The sequence below is a fragment of the Montipora capricornis genome, chromosome 10 (genome assembly GCF_036669925.1).
Source record: "Montipora capricornis isolate CH-2021 chromosome 10, ASM3666992v2, whole genome shotgun sequence".
Classification (NCBI taxonomy): domain Eukaryota; kingdom Metazoa; phylum Cnidaria; class Anthozoa; order Scleractinia; family Acroporidae; genus Montipora; species Montipora capricornis.
The window spans coordinates 32,712,166-32,724,005 of NC_090892.1; the positions used below are offsets into that span (position 1 = coordinate 32,712,166).

The 11,840-nt window shown below is 44.0% G+C and overlaps 2 protein-coding genes across 2 annotated transcripts in view; both read right to left on the minus strand.

The window, feature by feature from the left end:
* LOC138019333 (dipeptidase 1-like) overlaps window positions 1-11,759 on the minus strand; it is a 33,293-nt gene extending 21,534 nt beyond the window's left edge. The window contains exon 1 of the mRNA XM_068866085.1: window positions 11,475-11,759. Within this exon, the coding sequence (XP_068722186.1) occupies window positions 11,475-11,644 (170 nt within the window). The 5' untranslated portion in view covers window positions 11,645-11,759. The remainder of the gene's footprint in view (window positions 1-11,474) is intronic.
* Window positions 6,427-7,611, minus strand: LOC138018784 (uncharacterized; the record flags this gene model as incomplete). The annotated part of the gene is made up of 1 exon (XM_068865466.1): window positions 6,427-7,611. A coding segment is annotated over one exon (1,185 nt), but the record flags the coding sequence as incomplete, so codon positions are not given.
* Window positions 11,760-11,840: the final 81 nt, after the last annotated feature.

Genomic DNA, 11,840 nt, shown 5'->3' on the forward strand with positions numbered 1-11,840 from the left:
AAAACAGTGAAGTTGGACTGAATTGACCTTGTCTCCATTCAATCCCTTAGCATAACATCTCTTAAAGCTCACTCTTCCAGCCTGTCTCAAATCCGATAGAGTCTCCAGCCACTGGTGATTGAGTTCAGCATCGACCAACTCGTCCCAGTCTTTTCCAGCCTTGCAAAGTTTCTGAAACATCATCTTGAATGGAAGAATGACCGGAGCTATCAACCCCAAGGGGTCAAAAAACCTTGTAGCTGTACTGAGAATCAATCTTCTTGTTGCTGGTTGGGCATTTACATCTCCCAATGTCTTGCTCAGATCATAAATCAGTTCATCTTGGGTTGGGTTCCAAAGCATTCCCAAAACCTTTTGCTCCTTTTGTGTACTTTGCTTGAAAACTGATTTAGAGAAGCTTTCGTCTTCTTCTTCTACTCTAGGTCCATTGCTCTTTTCAAAGTCATCACTGAAAGCTTCATCTTGTTCCAGTGAATTCAGCAGACTTTCTGAATTGCTACTCCACTTTCTCATATTGAAGCCTCCTGACTTAAGACAGAGCTTTATCTTCTTAGCCAATTTGAACGCACTATCCACGTCACCATTTCCAGACACATAGTCATCAACATATAAAGACTTCAACAGCTCTCTTGCAAGTGCACTGTCCACTGGCAAACATGTGTTCAAATGGTGTCTGATTGTGGCATTTAGAATGAAAGGACTTGAGTTTACACCAAATACCACACGTGCAAAACGTAGTACCATGACTTCTGGACTTTCCTTATTCGGATCTTCAACCCATAAAAATCTCACAAAGTCCCTGTGTTCAGGATCAATCTCAATGTTCAAAAATGCCTTCTCAATGTCTACAGTTAGGGCAACTTCATGGACTCTGAACCTCAGCAAAATATCAAATAACAAGGGATTAAGAGAAGGTCCAATGTGCAGACAGTCATTTAAACTTGGCCCAAACACTTTAGATGAGGCATCGTATACAACTCTCACCTTAGTTGTATCTCTGTCAAGTCTCACTACTGTCCTGTGTGGAAGATAGTGGACATCTCCAGGCGGTGGTATTTGATCTTGTGGTACCATTTCAACCACACCACTGTGCAGTTGCTCTCTAATCACACCATCATATTGCTTCAGAATTTCTGGTTGGTTCTTGAGCTTCTTGATTGTTGTTGGCAGTCTACGCAATGCCACTGTATAATTGTCTGGTAACATGGGGTGATTATCCTTGAATGGTAACTTGACCTGGTATCTCTTTCCAGTAAATGTGATGTCACTTGAAAACTTGTCATAGACTGAAGTTTCATGTTCCTTAATGCCCAAAGTTTCCAAGTCCCAAAATTTCTGCAGATCATCCTTCATATCACTTATCTCTGTGGACTCTATCTTTAACACATGCGTGGAACTCAGATTCACAGTGCATGACCTTGTCAATGTTGAGCAAATAGTTGGTCCTGATAAAACCCAACCTAAATTGGTTTCAAGGGCTACTGGTCCATAGGGATCTCCTTTAATGATGTTCCCAGTAAAGAACGACCAGTAATAATCTGCTCCTATCAGCACATCAACACTGACAGAATCACTTGTATCACATGCAAGTCGTAGACCCTGCAAGTAGGGGTAGCATTCCAACGTGGTTCGAGACCGTTGATTGGACACTGGGCTGCAAATTACTGGTACAACATATGAGGTGATATACACATTCATATCATCCAATGTTCTGACACACAATTGCACAACATCACATTCCTTCACAGAGGCTGAGTTATCTCCAAATGTTTTGATCAAAAGTGTCTCCTTACCAATGGTTGGTAGGTTCAATTGTTCACATGCCTTACTGGTTATGTATGATCTCTGGCTACAGGAATCAAATATCACATGGGCATTCAATCCAAGTTGTTGGTTATCTGGTCTGCAAACAAAGGCTTGGGCTACCTGTAACAACACAGAGTTGGCATTGTTGCTAACGTGCATTGCTGAAGTTCCAGCTTCTCTGCTCCTATCTTGAGATGATCCAGATCCATGTGGTGTTTCCTCGTCACGAACTACATTCCTGGATGTTGGAATGTTCCTCATTCTTTCACAAATGGTTGCATGGTGTCTACCTTCACAGTTAAAGCATTTTGCCTTTGACGGACAATTTGTGGAGATATGGCCACCCTTCAGGCACACAAAACACTTGCCATTTCGTCTCAGAATTGTTCTCCTAGCTTTCGGTTCAGTGATGGTCATGCAGTTAATGGATTTGTGATTCTTCTTGCAAAAAACACATTGTTGAGTAAATTCCTCACTGCCTGTATAAAGGGCAGAGGCAGAATGGGTTTGTTTGCTTCTTGCTCTGTACTGTTCAAACCTGGGTGTATTGGCATTTGCACCACTTGTTTTCATTGCAGTACATCTTTCCCTGGCTCATCTTTCCAACTCAGTTTTCAGTGCAGTCAACAAGGCATCAAGATTCCATGATTCCTCACTGCCAAACTTACAGCTTACAACCAATAGTAATTCTGAGGGGATTTTTTCCATCACGACTGGGACCAATAAATTCCCAAAGGACCGTGATTCAACTCCTAACGCATTCAAACCTCGAATGTTGATTTCAATCTTGTCAAACAATTCACGTAATCTCTTTGTTTCATGCACTGAATTGACAGATGGAAGTTTCAATAAGGCATCCATATAATTTGATATCAGCAACTGCGGTTTACCAAATCGGTCCTTAAGAATGTCAATGGCTACTTTATAATTGTCTGCGGTCAGAGGCAGTCCAGCAATTGCGGATTCAGCATTGCTTGTCACACAACTCTTCAGATAGGTGAATTTTTCAATGGCCGAGATGCCAGTATTTCCATCGACAGCAGATTGAAATGTGTCCCAAAAACTCTGCCATTCTTGATAATTTCCCGAAAATGATTTGAGTTCGAGTTTAGGTAGTTTCACTTTTGCGCTTTCGGTATTTCTGGTACTACTATTTTCCTGATTTGTCGCATGGGCCTGTGTGTGTTCGCCATGTTTCCCTTTCTCCAAACTCAAATCGATTTTCGCTAAAATACTGTAAACGTGCTCACAAAACTCACCAGAATCTTCTATTTCTTTCTCCAGTTCCTTTGGTTTGGTGAGCTCTAATATTGTTTCATCCAGCTTTTTGGTCGTTTCCAATTTTTCAGTCAACAAGGCTTTCAGAGCCGTCAACTTTTCCCTGAACGACGTTAAATCTCCCACGTGTTCTGTCAAAATTTTCTCCACATTCCCCACTGTTTTATACACAAAGGTCCTGTGTGCATCTCGTATTTTCCTGTTCTTGTCGATATTCATGACGCTTTATGTCCATAAACAACCTTTTTGAGTAGACTTCGCCTTTTTCCAATTCAAAAAATCCTTCGATGACGGCAACAGCTTTATTGTTCTACTCCTTCTTGGATTTCCTCCGGCTCGAAGGACCATGTAATGAATCTTTATGGTATATTTAATTCGTTTCCTGGTGAATGATCTCTTTACAATTTTCCATACGAATTACCACTTCACTCGACCGTTTCAGGCCTTAAGCACGGTTGAAATCTAAAACTCAATACTCAACTTGACACTCGAAGCGATCCGACGATCGATCAAAACTCAGACTATAAGTCCTTCGTTTACACGTGACTTTCTTCCCGCCACACGTAATGTATGCTTATTTATGTCAAATCTGTTTTTAACACCCCATCCCCACAGCGGCTTCTCGAACAGCTCCATGGTTACGAGTGCCGCTGTGGGGATGGGGTAAGTGTTTTTCATAGTGGAGTTAATTTTATTGAATGAACGTTAAATTGAGCGTTTTTTAGGCTTCATAATCGACGGTATTTTATTTCCCATACAAAGTCGAATAACGCGTTTAAATTCTCAACGGCCGCCTGTAACGCAACACCGCTTGCACTCAAAGGTCATCTTCCCACTAGCAATTAATTAGTACACGCTCTCTAGTGACGCGAACACCGATATCGCACTCATCGCTTCGTGATTCATGCGATATCGGTTTTTAGCGTAAAATTTACCGTGAAATTCAGTAGTTAGGCAATTAATTTTTCTTATAGAAGAAAGCAAAGAAAATGATTTAATTAAGCAGCAACCGGAAACATCAAAACGTGGACAATTCGAAACCTTTTATTTTCACTATTAAACTCTACAGGCAGTAAGAATAAATAACCAAGGAGCTCCGCTTTTAGGCTTGGCTAAATCTATACATTATCGCAGTTCAATATATGACTCATTTCATATATCATTTCGTTCATTGATTCATTCATCACGGGAACCTTTGAACCCAAAAATGACCAGCAAAATTAGTGGCTTCATAGTTTTCCGCCGGACCACCTATTTATCTGTTATTGGTTAGAGCGTGGCACTGGCGTCGCGAGGTCACAGGTTCACGCCGTTGAAGTCCAATTGCTAAAATTGCGTTCATAACTGCGAGGATCATAGCTTAACTTGATTTTTTGAGTATATAATGAATTAAAAAATAGTATAAACTTGCTTGAGCATTTCGTGGTTTATGGTCACTAGTGATGTTTTGAAAGTTCTCAAATTGCACTGAACTTTCAAAACAAATTTTAACAGTTTGTATGTTTTAATTAAACAACAACTCCATGTGGAAATAAAAGATTCGATCTGTATATCTGAAGAAAAAAGCAACACACTCTATGGAAGGCAACAAAGTAAACAGTTGCCACTGTCTACAATTTTGTGGGGAATAAGTGAGGAACCCACACTGTCGCTTTTTTTTAGGTTATAATTCTCTCAGATCTTCTCGCGTACACAACAAGGTTAGGTCTATAACCGACTAGAACTACAATCAATTGTTCCCTTATCTCATGGACGCAACTTGATCACACGTAAGCTGATTGGCTATAAAGATCTTTCACGCAAAAGATAAACAAACTTATTTATCGGAGCAGACAGAAAGTAACGCTCGATTTCCGGACAGATATCTCGCAATCATAACATCAACATTAGTTAAATCAATACTAATTATCTTGTTTCCGACACACTTACATGTGCTTTCCACGAAGCACATGTAATCAGAGGAAGGTTCATTTAAGTATAGTATAACAAAAACGAAGTAGTTTTTCTTTTTTTTTTTTTTTTTTGAAGTTTTAGTCACTCAATGCCTATATGCAACATCATAGTTCGATCTTGTTCTCGGGTTTTAAAGTTCTCCATCTTCAGCAACACCCTGAATACGCAAGGTAGCAGCCACAGCAGCATCTCTCCTTGGACGGAAAACTGATGCTCCAGCATTAAGCTGTGGCGGCGCTGCAGCTCTTTCTGGCACTTTATCACAGGTTAATTCCAGTGGGTAAAGGTGTTGGATTGGTCTCTCCAAGAACGTTTTTCCCGCGCGTAACTTCACCGCTCGCACTTTTCTATCTCGTCCTTCAAACAGCTCTTCCACAACACCAAGGGGCCACTTGCCACGATTTTTGTCTTCCGTACGGATAATGACGACATCTCCTACGTTCAGTGGCCTGGGTATACCTGGGATGTTGTGGGTGTGTCGTTCTCTCAGTGCGGCCAAGTATTCCCGCGTCCAGCGCTTCCACAAGGCATCTTTGCAGGTCCTGAGGTACCTTTCCCGTTTTCGCAGATCATAATCTTCCTCTCTCCACGGCTGTCGCTCAGGCAGGCGTATAGATCTTTGGAATAGAAAGGAGGAAGGGGTCAGTAGAGGGAGCTGGACGTCATCTTCCACATACGATAGGAGGCGGCGGTTTAAGTGAGTTTCCACATCGAGCACAACTTCGGACAGCTCTGACCAGGTCAGCATTCCTCCCCCAATCACTTTGTAGAAAGCGCGTTTAAAAAGGCCCACCAGTCGCTCGAACTGGCCGCCCCACCAGGGTGCTCGACTCAGGTTGAATCTCCAAGTGATCTTCTCTGATGCTAGGTAGTCTTGCATTTGTTCGTCTTTCTGGATTTCTTTCAACAGTTTTGCCGCTCCCACGAAAGTCCTTCCATTGTCTGAGAAAATCTTAGATGGTCGTCCTCGTCTAGCGATGAATCGCTTTAGGCTTGCCATGAAGGTAGTGGTTTCTAGATTTGGTAGGATTTCTAGGTACAAGGCTCTCGTTAAACTGCAGGCATAAAGCACCAAACATGCTTTCCCTTCTGCTCGCGAAGACTTGCGGTACTTAATGGGGCCGGCAAAATAACACCCACTACTTCGAAAGGACTTGATCCCTCTCTTCTCTCAGGTGGCAATAAACCTGGGGGTGGAGCTGCGAGAGCAACTGCCTGAAAACGCTTGCACCCGTAGCATTGCCTGATGGCTTTCTTTGCAAGGCGTCTGAGGCGTGGGATCCAATACTCCTCTCTTATTTTAGCCATAGTGAGACCCACTCCCCCATGGAGTGTGGCTTTGTGGGCGTGTTCAACAATTTTCTCAGCAAAGGTCGTTGCGTCTGGTATCTAGATCGGATACGGACCTGGTAGTCTTCCACGGCACTCTAGCAATCCGTCTTTGTTTCTCTGTAAGTTGAGCCTCAGTCGTTCTTCTTCCATGTTTGCAGTACCCTGGCTTTGGGTGCGCATCAACCAGAAGAGGGTTTGCTTTCCAATTTCTTCTGTTGTGAGAGGTCCCTTTGTTCTGTTTGCTCTCTTTGTTCTAGCATTTTGGGCGAACCGCATGATCCAGGCGCAACCTCGCAACGTCTTCCAGTATGAGCTTTTGGCAAGGAGTTCGTCGAGCTCATCGTCAGAATTCACGGCCAAGGCGAATAATTCCTTTGTGGTTTTCACCTCTTGGTTGGATTCCTTACTGGGTGCGGTGACAAGGTTTTCTCGCCATTTCCTAGGGTCACTAAGCCACTCTGGTCCACTCCACCATAGTTGGTTCTCTTTAGATACCAATCCACCACGGCTGGCAAGATCTGCAGGATTGTCTTCAGTTGGTACGTGCCGCCAGATAACCTCAACATACTCTCTGATCTTCCGTACTCGGTTAGCCACAAACTGCTTGTAGTCCCCTCCACCTAAAATCCAGTACAAGGCAACACTGCTGTCCAGCCAACAGTGTAGGGAAGTTACTGGGAAGCCTTGAAGTGCGTCTTGTACGTTACTCAAGAGGTTTACAGCCATGTGTCCCGAGACCAGCTCTCGTCGAGGTATAGTTAGGCCTTGCTTCGCTAGTCTTGCTTTCGCCGCGACAAGTCCTTGATTTAAAGTGCTTGGTTGTTTGACGACGGCGTAAACAGCAGCGGCGACACCCTTTCCGCTTGCGTCCCCGAAGGCATAGAGTTCAATTTTCTCGATTGATTCTTGGGCGCTGGTCAGTGCTCTTGGGCAGGAAACTTCATGTGGTAAAGAGCGCTCCCACTTCTGCCACAGTTGTTCTAAAGGCACCGATAACGGTGCATCCCAAGCGGATTTCTCTTCGCAGGCATTTCGGTAAAGCAGCTTTCCTTGTAAGGTGATTGGTGCGATCAGACCAAGGGGGTCATAGATTCTTGCTACTTTTCCAAGAATCCCTCGTTTAGTACGTTGCGCAACTTCTTCTGGAAGAGTGACTGCAATTTCGTCTGTTGATTTATTCCATTTTAAACCAAGCAGACCGCACTCTCTGGACTTTACTCCTAGTTGCTGTTTGGCATTAGCTCAAGTCATCTTCATTCCCGGCGTCCTCTGAGATCTCTAATTTAGGGATGTTTGAGTGCTACTTGTGCAAATGAAAGGTGGCCCGGCGAAATATTTCGGTTGTTTTAGCTTTCTTTTCTTCGGTTTCTTGGACAGTTCCTCCGCCAGTAATGAGATCATCTACATAAAGTTCTCGTTCTATTCCCGCAACAGTATCAGGGTGATCAGCTCTACAAGTGTTTAAATGGTGCTGGATTACGCCACCAAGCAGAAAAGGCGAGGGTCCCAAGCCAAATAGTGCTCTGGTGGACCTGTAGGTGCGAATACGTAAGGGATTCTTGCCGTCTAGGCAATGGAAACGCAGTGCGTCTCGGTCTTGCTCTCGGATACGCACTTGAAGAAATGCCTTGCGAATATCACCGGCTAGGGCTACTGCATGAAACTTTCCTCTTAAGAGTACTTTCCACAGCTGATTCTGTAGGGGTGGTCCAACTTCTAGGCAGTCGTTTAGGGAGGGAGCTGACTCATAAGCTCTCGCTGAGGCATCGTATACAATCCGCGTCTTAGTAGTTTCGGCGCTCTCTCTTACAACAGCCTTGTGGGGGATGTAGAACTCCCGTCCAGATGCTGGCATCTCTGCCTCTTCTATAACTCCTTCATGTAGCTGTTCTTGGATGATTGCATCATAGTCGTTAAGCTTCCCTGTTTTCTTCAGTCGCTGAACTAGGCTTCCGAGTCGCTTCAAGCTCCCCGACTTGTTAGAGGGCAAGGGAGGATGATCTCCTTTCCAGGGAAGGCCGGTCTCGTACCAGCCTTCAGGGCTGCGGCTGAGCTGTTCGATGAACTCTTCATACACCACGCTTTGATCTCCATTTGGTTTATCTTCGAGCCCTAGAACGTCCATGCGGCAGAGCTCTTCATAACTGGTTGAGGTCGTCTGGGCTAAGAACATGCTGTCAAGGTTTTGCTCTGTTCCTGGAGACATAATGGTCCACCCAAAGAGAGTGAACTCGGCCACAGGCTCTCCAATGGATCCAGTACGCTGGGATGTAGACGTTTTAATCTTCGCGTAATCACTTGCTCCCAGAATAACATGAACCGGAAGTAGGCTCTTGGTGTCAGTGTCTTCTATGTCCACGCCTTTCAGATGACGGTATTTTCCGATCATTTCCCTGTAGTTAGGGTTTTCCACGCACAACAGTTCAGCCCGGTCTATCCTGTTTGCGCTGAGAGGGATGGTATAGTTTCCTTTTGTGTCACTCACTTGAACGTTGTAGGTTTCGGTTCGCTTGGTAACGGTGCCCACAATAGTTTGTATTTGTCGCGTTAGAGTGCGTGACGGTACAAGATTTAATCGATCCAAGATGTATCCCGAGGCATAAGAGGCAGTTGCCCCGGTATCCAAAAGGGCTCTACAGGTCACGCCATTCAATTTGACGAGCACAACGGGATGGCACACTTTCTCTCCTTCTTGGGTCGCAGTTAACGCCACCCCACCGCTGGTTGTTGTTTGGCGTCCAGCTGTTGTCGAACGATCGCAAATAGACGAGTGATGCTTTTGTTTACAGTGTACGCACGATGTGCGGCTACGGCATTGTGATGCATTGTGTTGTGTTCCAGTGCAGTTAAAACACAAGCGTTTGCTTTGTAGAATTCTTCTGCGCTCCGCTGGAGATGTCACGCTTTCACATTCCCAGGATCTGTGAGTCTCGCGATCGCAGTAAACACACACGCGTCGTGAGATTGGTCCGCGGTCTTGCGCGTAGAAACTATTATCGCGAGGAGTACGAGGAGGGCGCGGCGGTCGTGGAGGCCGAGAACGCAGATGTGAGGGCTGTGATGGAGAGATCTCGTGAACCGACTCATTTACTTCCATTGGATGGATAGCTTTCCATTCTTCTAACGATCGCATTAGCTCCGCGAATCCCCAGTCTTGCCATCCTGATTTTCCGTTCGCGAGATCTGCTTTTTCGCCCGGCAACTTGTCTAGAACCCCACGCACCACAGACAAACAACCAGAAAGTTTACCTAGAGTCTCTAGAGCTTGAACATTCTAGTTCAAAGTTTGCCAAAACTTGTGGATTTCATTTGGTTTGCTTCCAGATATCACCGGCAACGCATTGATGTTATCGATGTAAGCTCGCACGATCTCGCTCGTTTTCCCGTAATTAGATTTCAAGATGTTCTTAGCGCGTTCGTAGCCTTCGGAGTTAAAGGGCAAGCCATCAATTGTTTCACACACATCAGTTTCCTTTAGATGGGCAAACTTTGTAACCGGTGCAATATCCGCTGCATCTATTTCGGCGTCAAACTTATTCCAAAAGGAGAGCCATTTTTCATAAGTGCCGTCATACTTAGTGATAACTAGCTTTGGCATTTTTACATTTCCCTTACTGGGAGGCTTCGCGGTAGGTTGATCTAATGATTGCAATTTTGACTTCTGTTCGAGTTTCAGCTTTTCAAATTGCAGTTCGTCCTCCCGCCTTTTGGCAAGGATGGCTTCTTCCTCTTCAAGCTTTTGGGTTTTCTCTTTAGTTCCAATTTCTTCCAGATAACGAGTTAAATCCGCTACTTGCAAATCTACTTCATCAATTGTTTTTTCGATCGACGCACCCCATGCCTTCACATCTTCGATACTTTCTGCCGCTTCTAGCTTACCTTTCTCAATGTCCATCTTTAGATCTTCGACGTTCGCCACAATTTTTCTTAAAGCTTCTCTATGGCCGGCTATTTTGTCGTTGTTTCCCTTTTCCACAACTGTGTCAGTCTTGCCGCGCGTTAGAGCTAAAACTTGAAGCTGGGCATCAAGAGCCTTGAGTTTAGGTTCCATATTCGTAGATGAAGTGTCCCGTCGGAGGTGCCACTAATATGGGGAATAAGTGAGGAACCCACACTGTCGCTTTTTTTTAAGATTATAATTTTCTCAGATCTTCTCGCGTACACAACAAGGTTAGGTCTATAACCGACTAAAACTACAATCAATTGTTCCCTTATCTCATGGACGCACCTTGATCACACGTAAGCTGATTGGCTATAAAGATCTTTCACGCAAAAGATAAACAAACTTATTTATCGGAGCAGACAGAAAGTAACGCTCGATTTCCGGACAGATATCTCGCAATCATAACATCAACATTAGTTAAATCAATACTAATTATCTTGTTTCCGACAATTTAACCAAATTTCTCAACCTTAATCACGCTACAGTTTAAAAAGAATCAATGATACGCGAAGAATACTATGTGTAACGCCACGGAAGTGGGATAAAAAGGTAAAGAAATCGTAAGGAACTAACATTCCTTGTCGAAAACACACTGTGTACCTCGACGTTAAACTTTGTAACGATTTATCGTACAATGGCCGTCAAGAAGTTGTCATGGCACCTGATGTAACGTTACCTCAGTCTTGCTCAATCTCAGATGCTCAATCCGCCAGCAGCAGGCAGGCCGGGCCAGGCCTTCCAATTTCAGTGGAGTCGAATAAACAACATGAAGCGCCCTTAAGGCTGTAATTTCTCATCATGGCCGCTAGTTGAGTAAATTCTAAGAATCAAACCAATGTCGCATTGGCACTATTCAACACATGCACAAATAGATCCGCAAGCGAGGGTGAGGCCGCGAGATATCGCGAAAAATTGCGCAAAAGCCCCAAAACAAATTTTGATAGAATGTCTGTTGTTGTGATATCCTTAGAATCTATACGTCTCTAAAATAGAATAATAATATTAGCGGTTTGCCTTCTTTCAGGACTGGTTGCATTAGCACACCCAGTTATTTACAAAAATGGCATGCCTCGTCTTTCAAGTAATGCCGCCTTACTGAGTGATTGGAACTAACCCGGTATTCTTAAGATCTACAAGCGCTAAATTAAATGTAAGATCTTACCCATCGACAAGCGGTGTTTCGTCCAATATTTTTTGCGCGCGTTGTATGTAGGTCATCTCCTTGGGCTGGTCATCTTTTTTTCCTAACAACAAGGCGCAGGGTACAGCGATTACAATCACTAGCACGACGACAACCACGGCACCGATTATTATGGCTGATTTGCGATTCATTCAGTATAATGTAAACTCACGCCAACTAGAGCTGAGCCTTTGTTAAACTTAAATCGTAAGATATCAGTGTAGGTAAAAGGGAAAGGTAAGTAAAGCGAGTTTATCTCAAAAAAATAACAAACAAGCGATCAAATTTGACAAGGCTTGTGTCGCTAGGAACCAATCAAATGTGAACTAGGCTATGGTGTCCATGGAG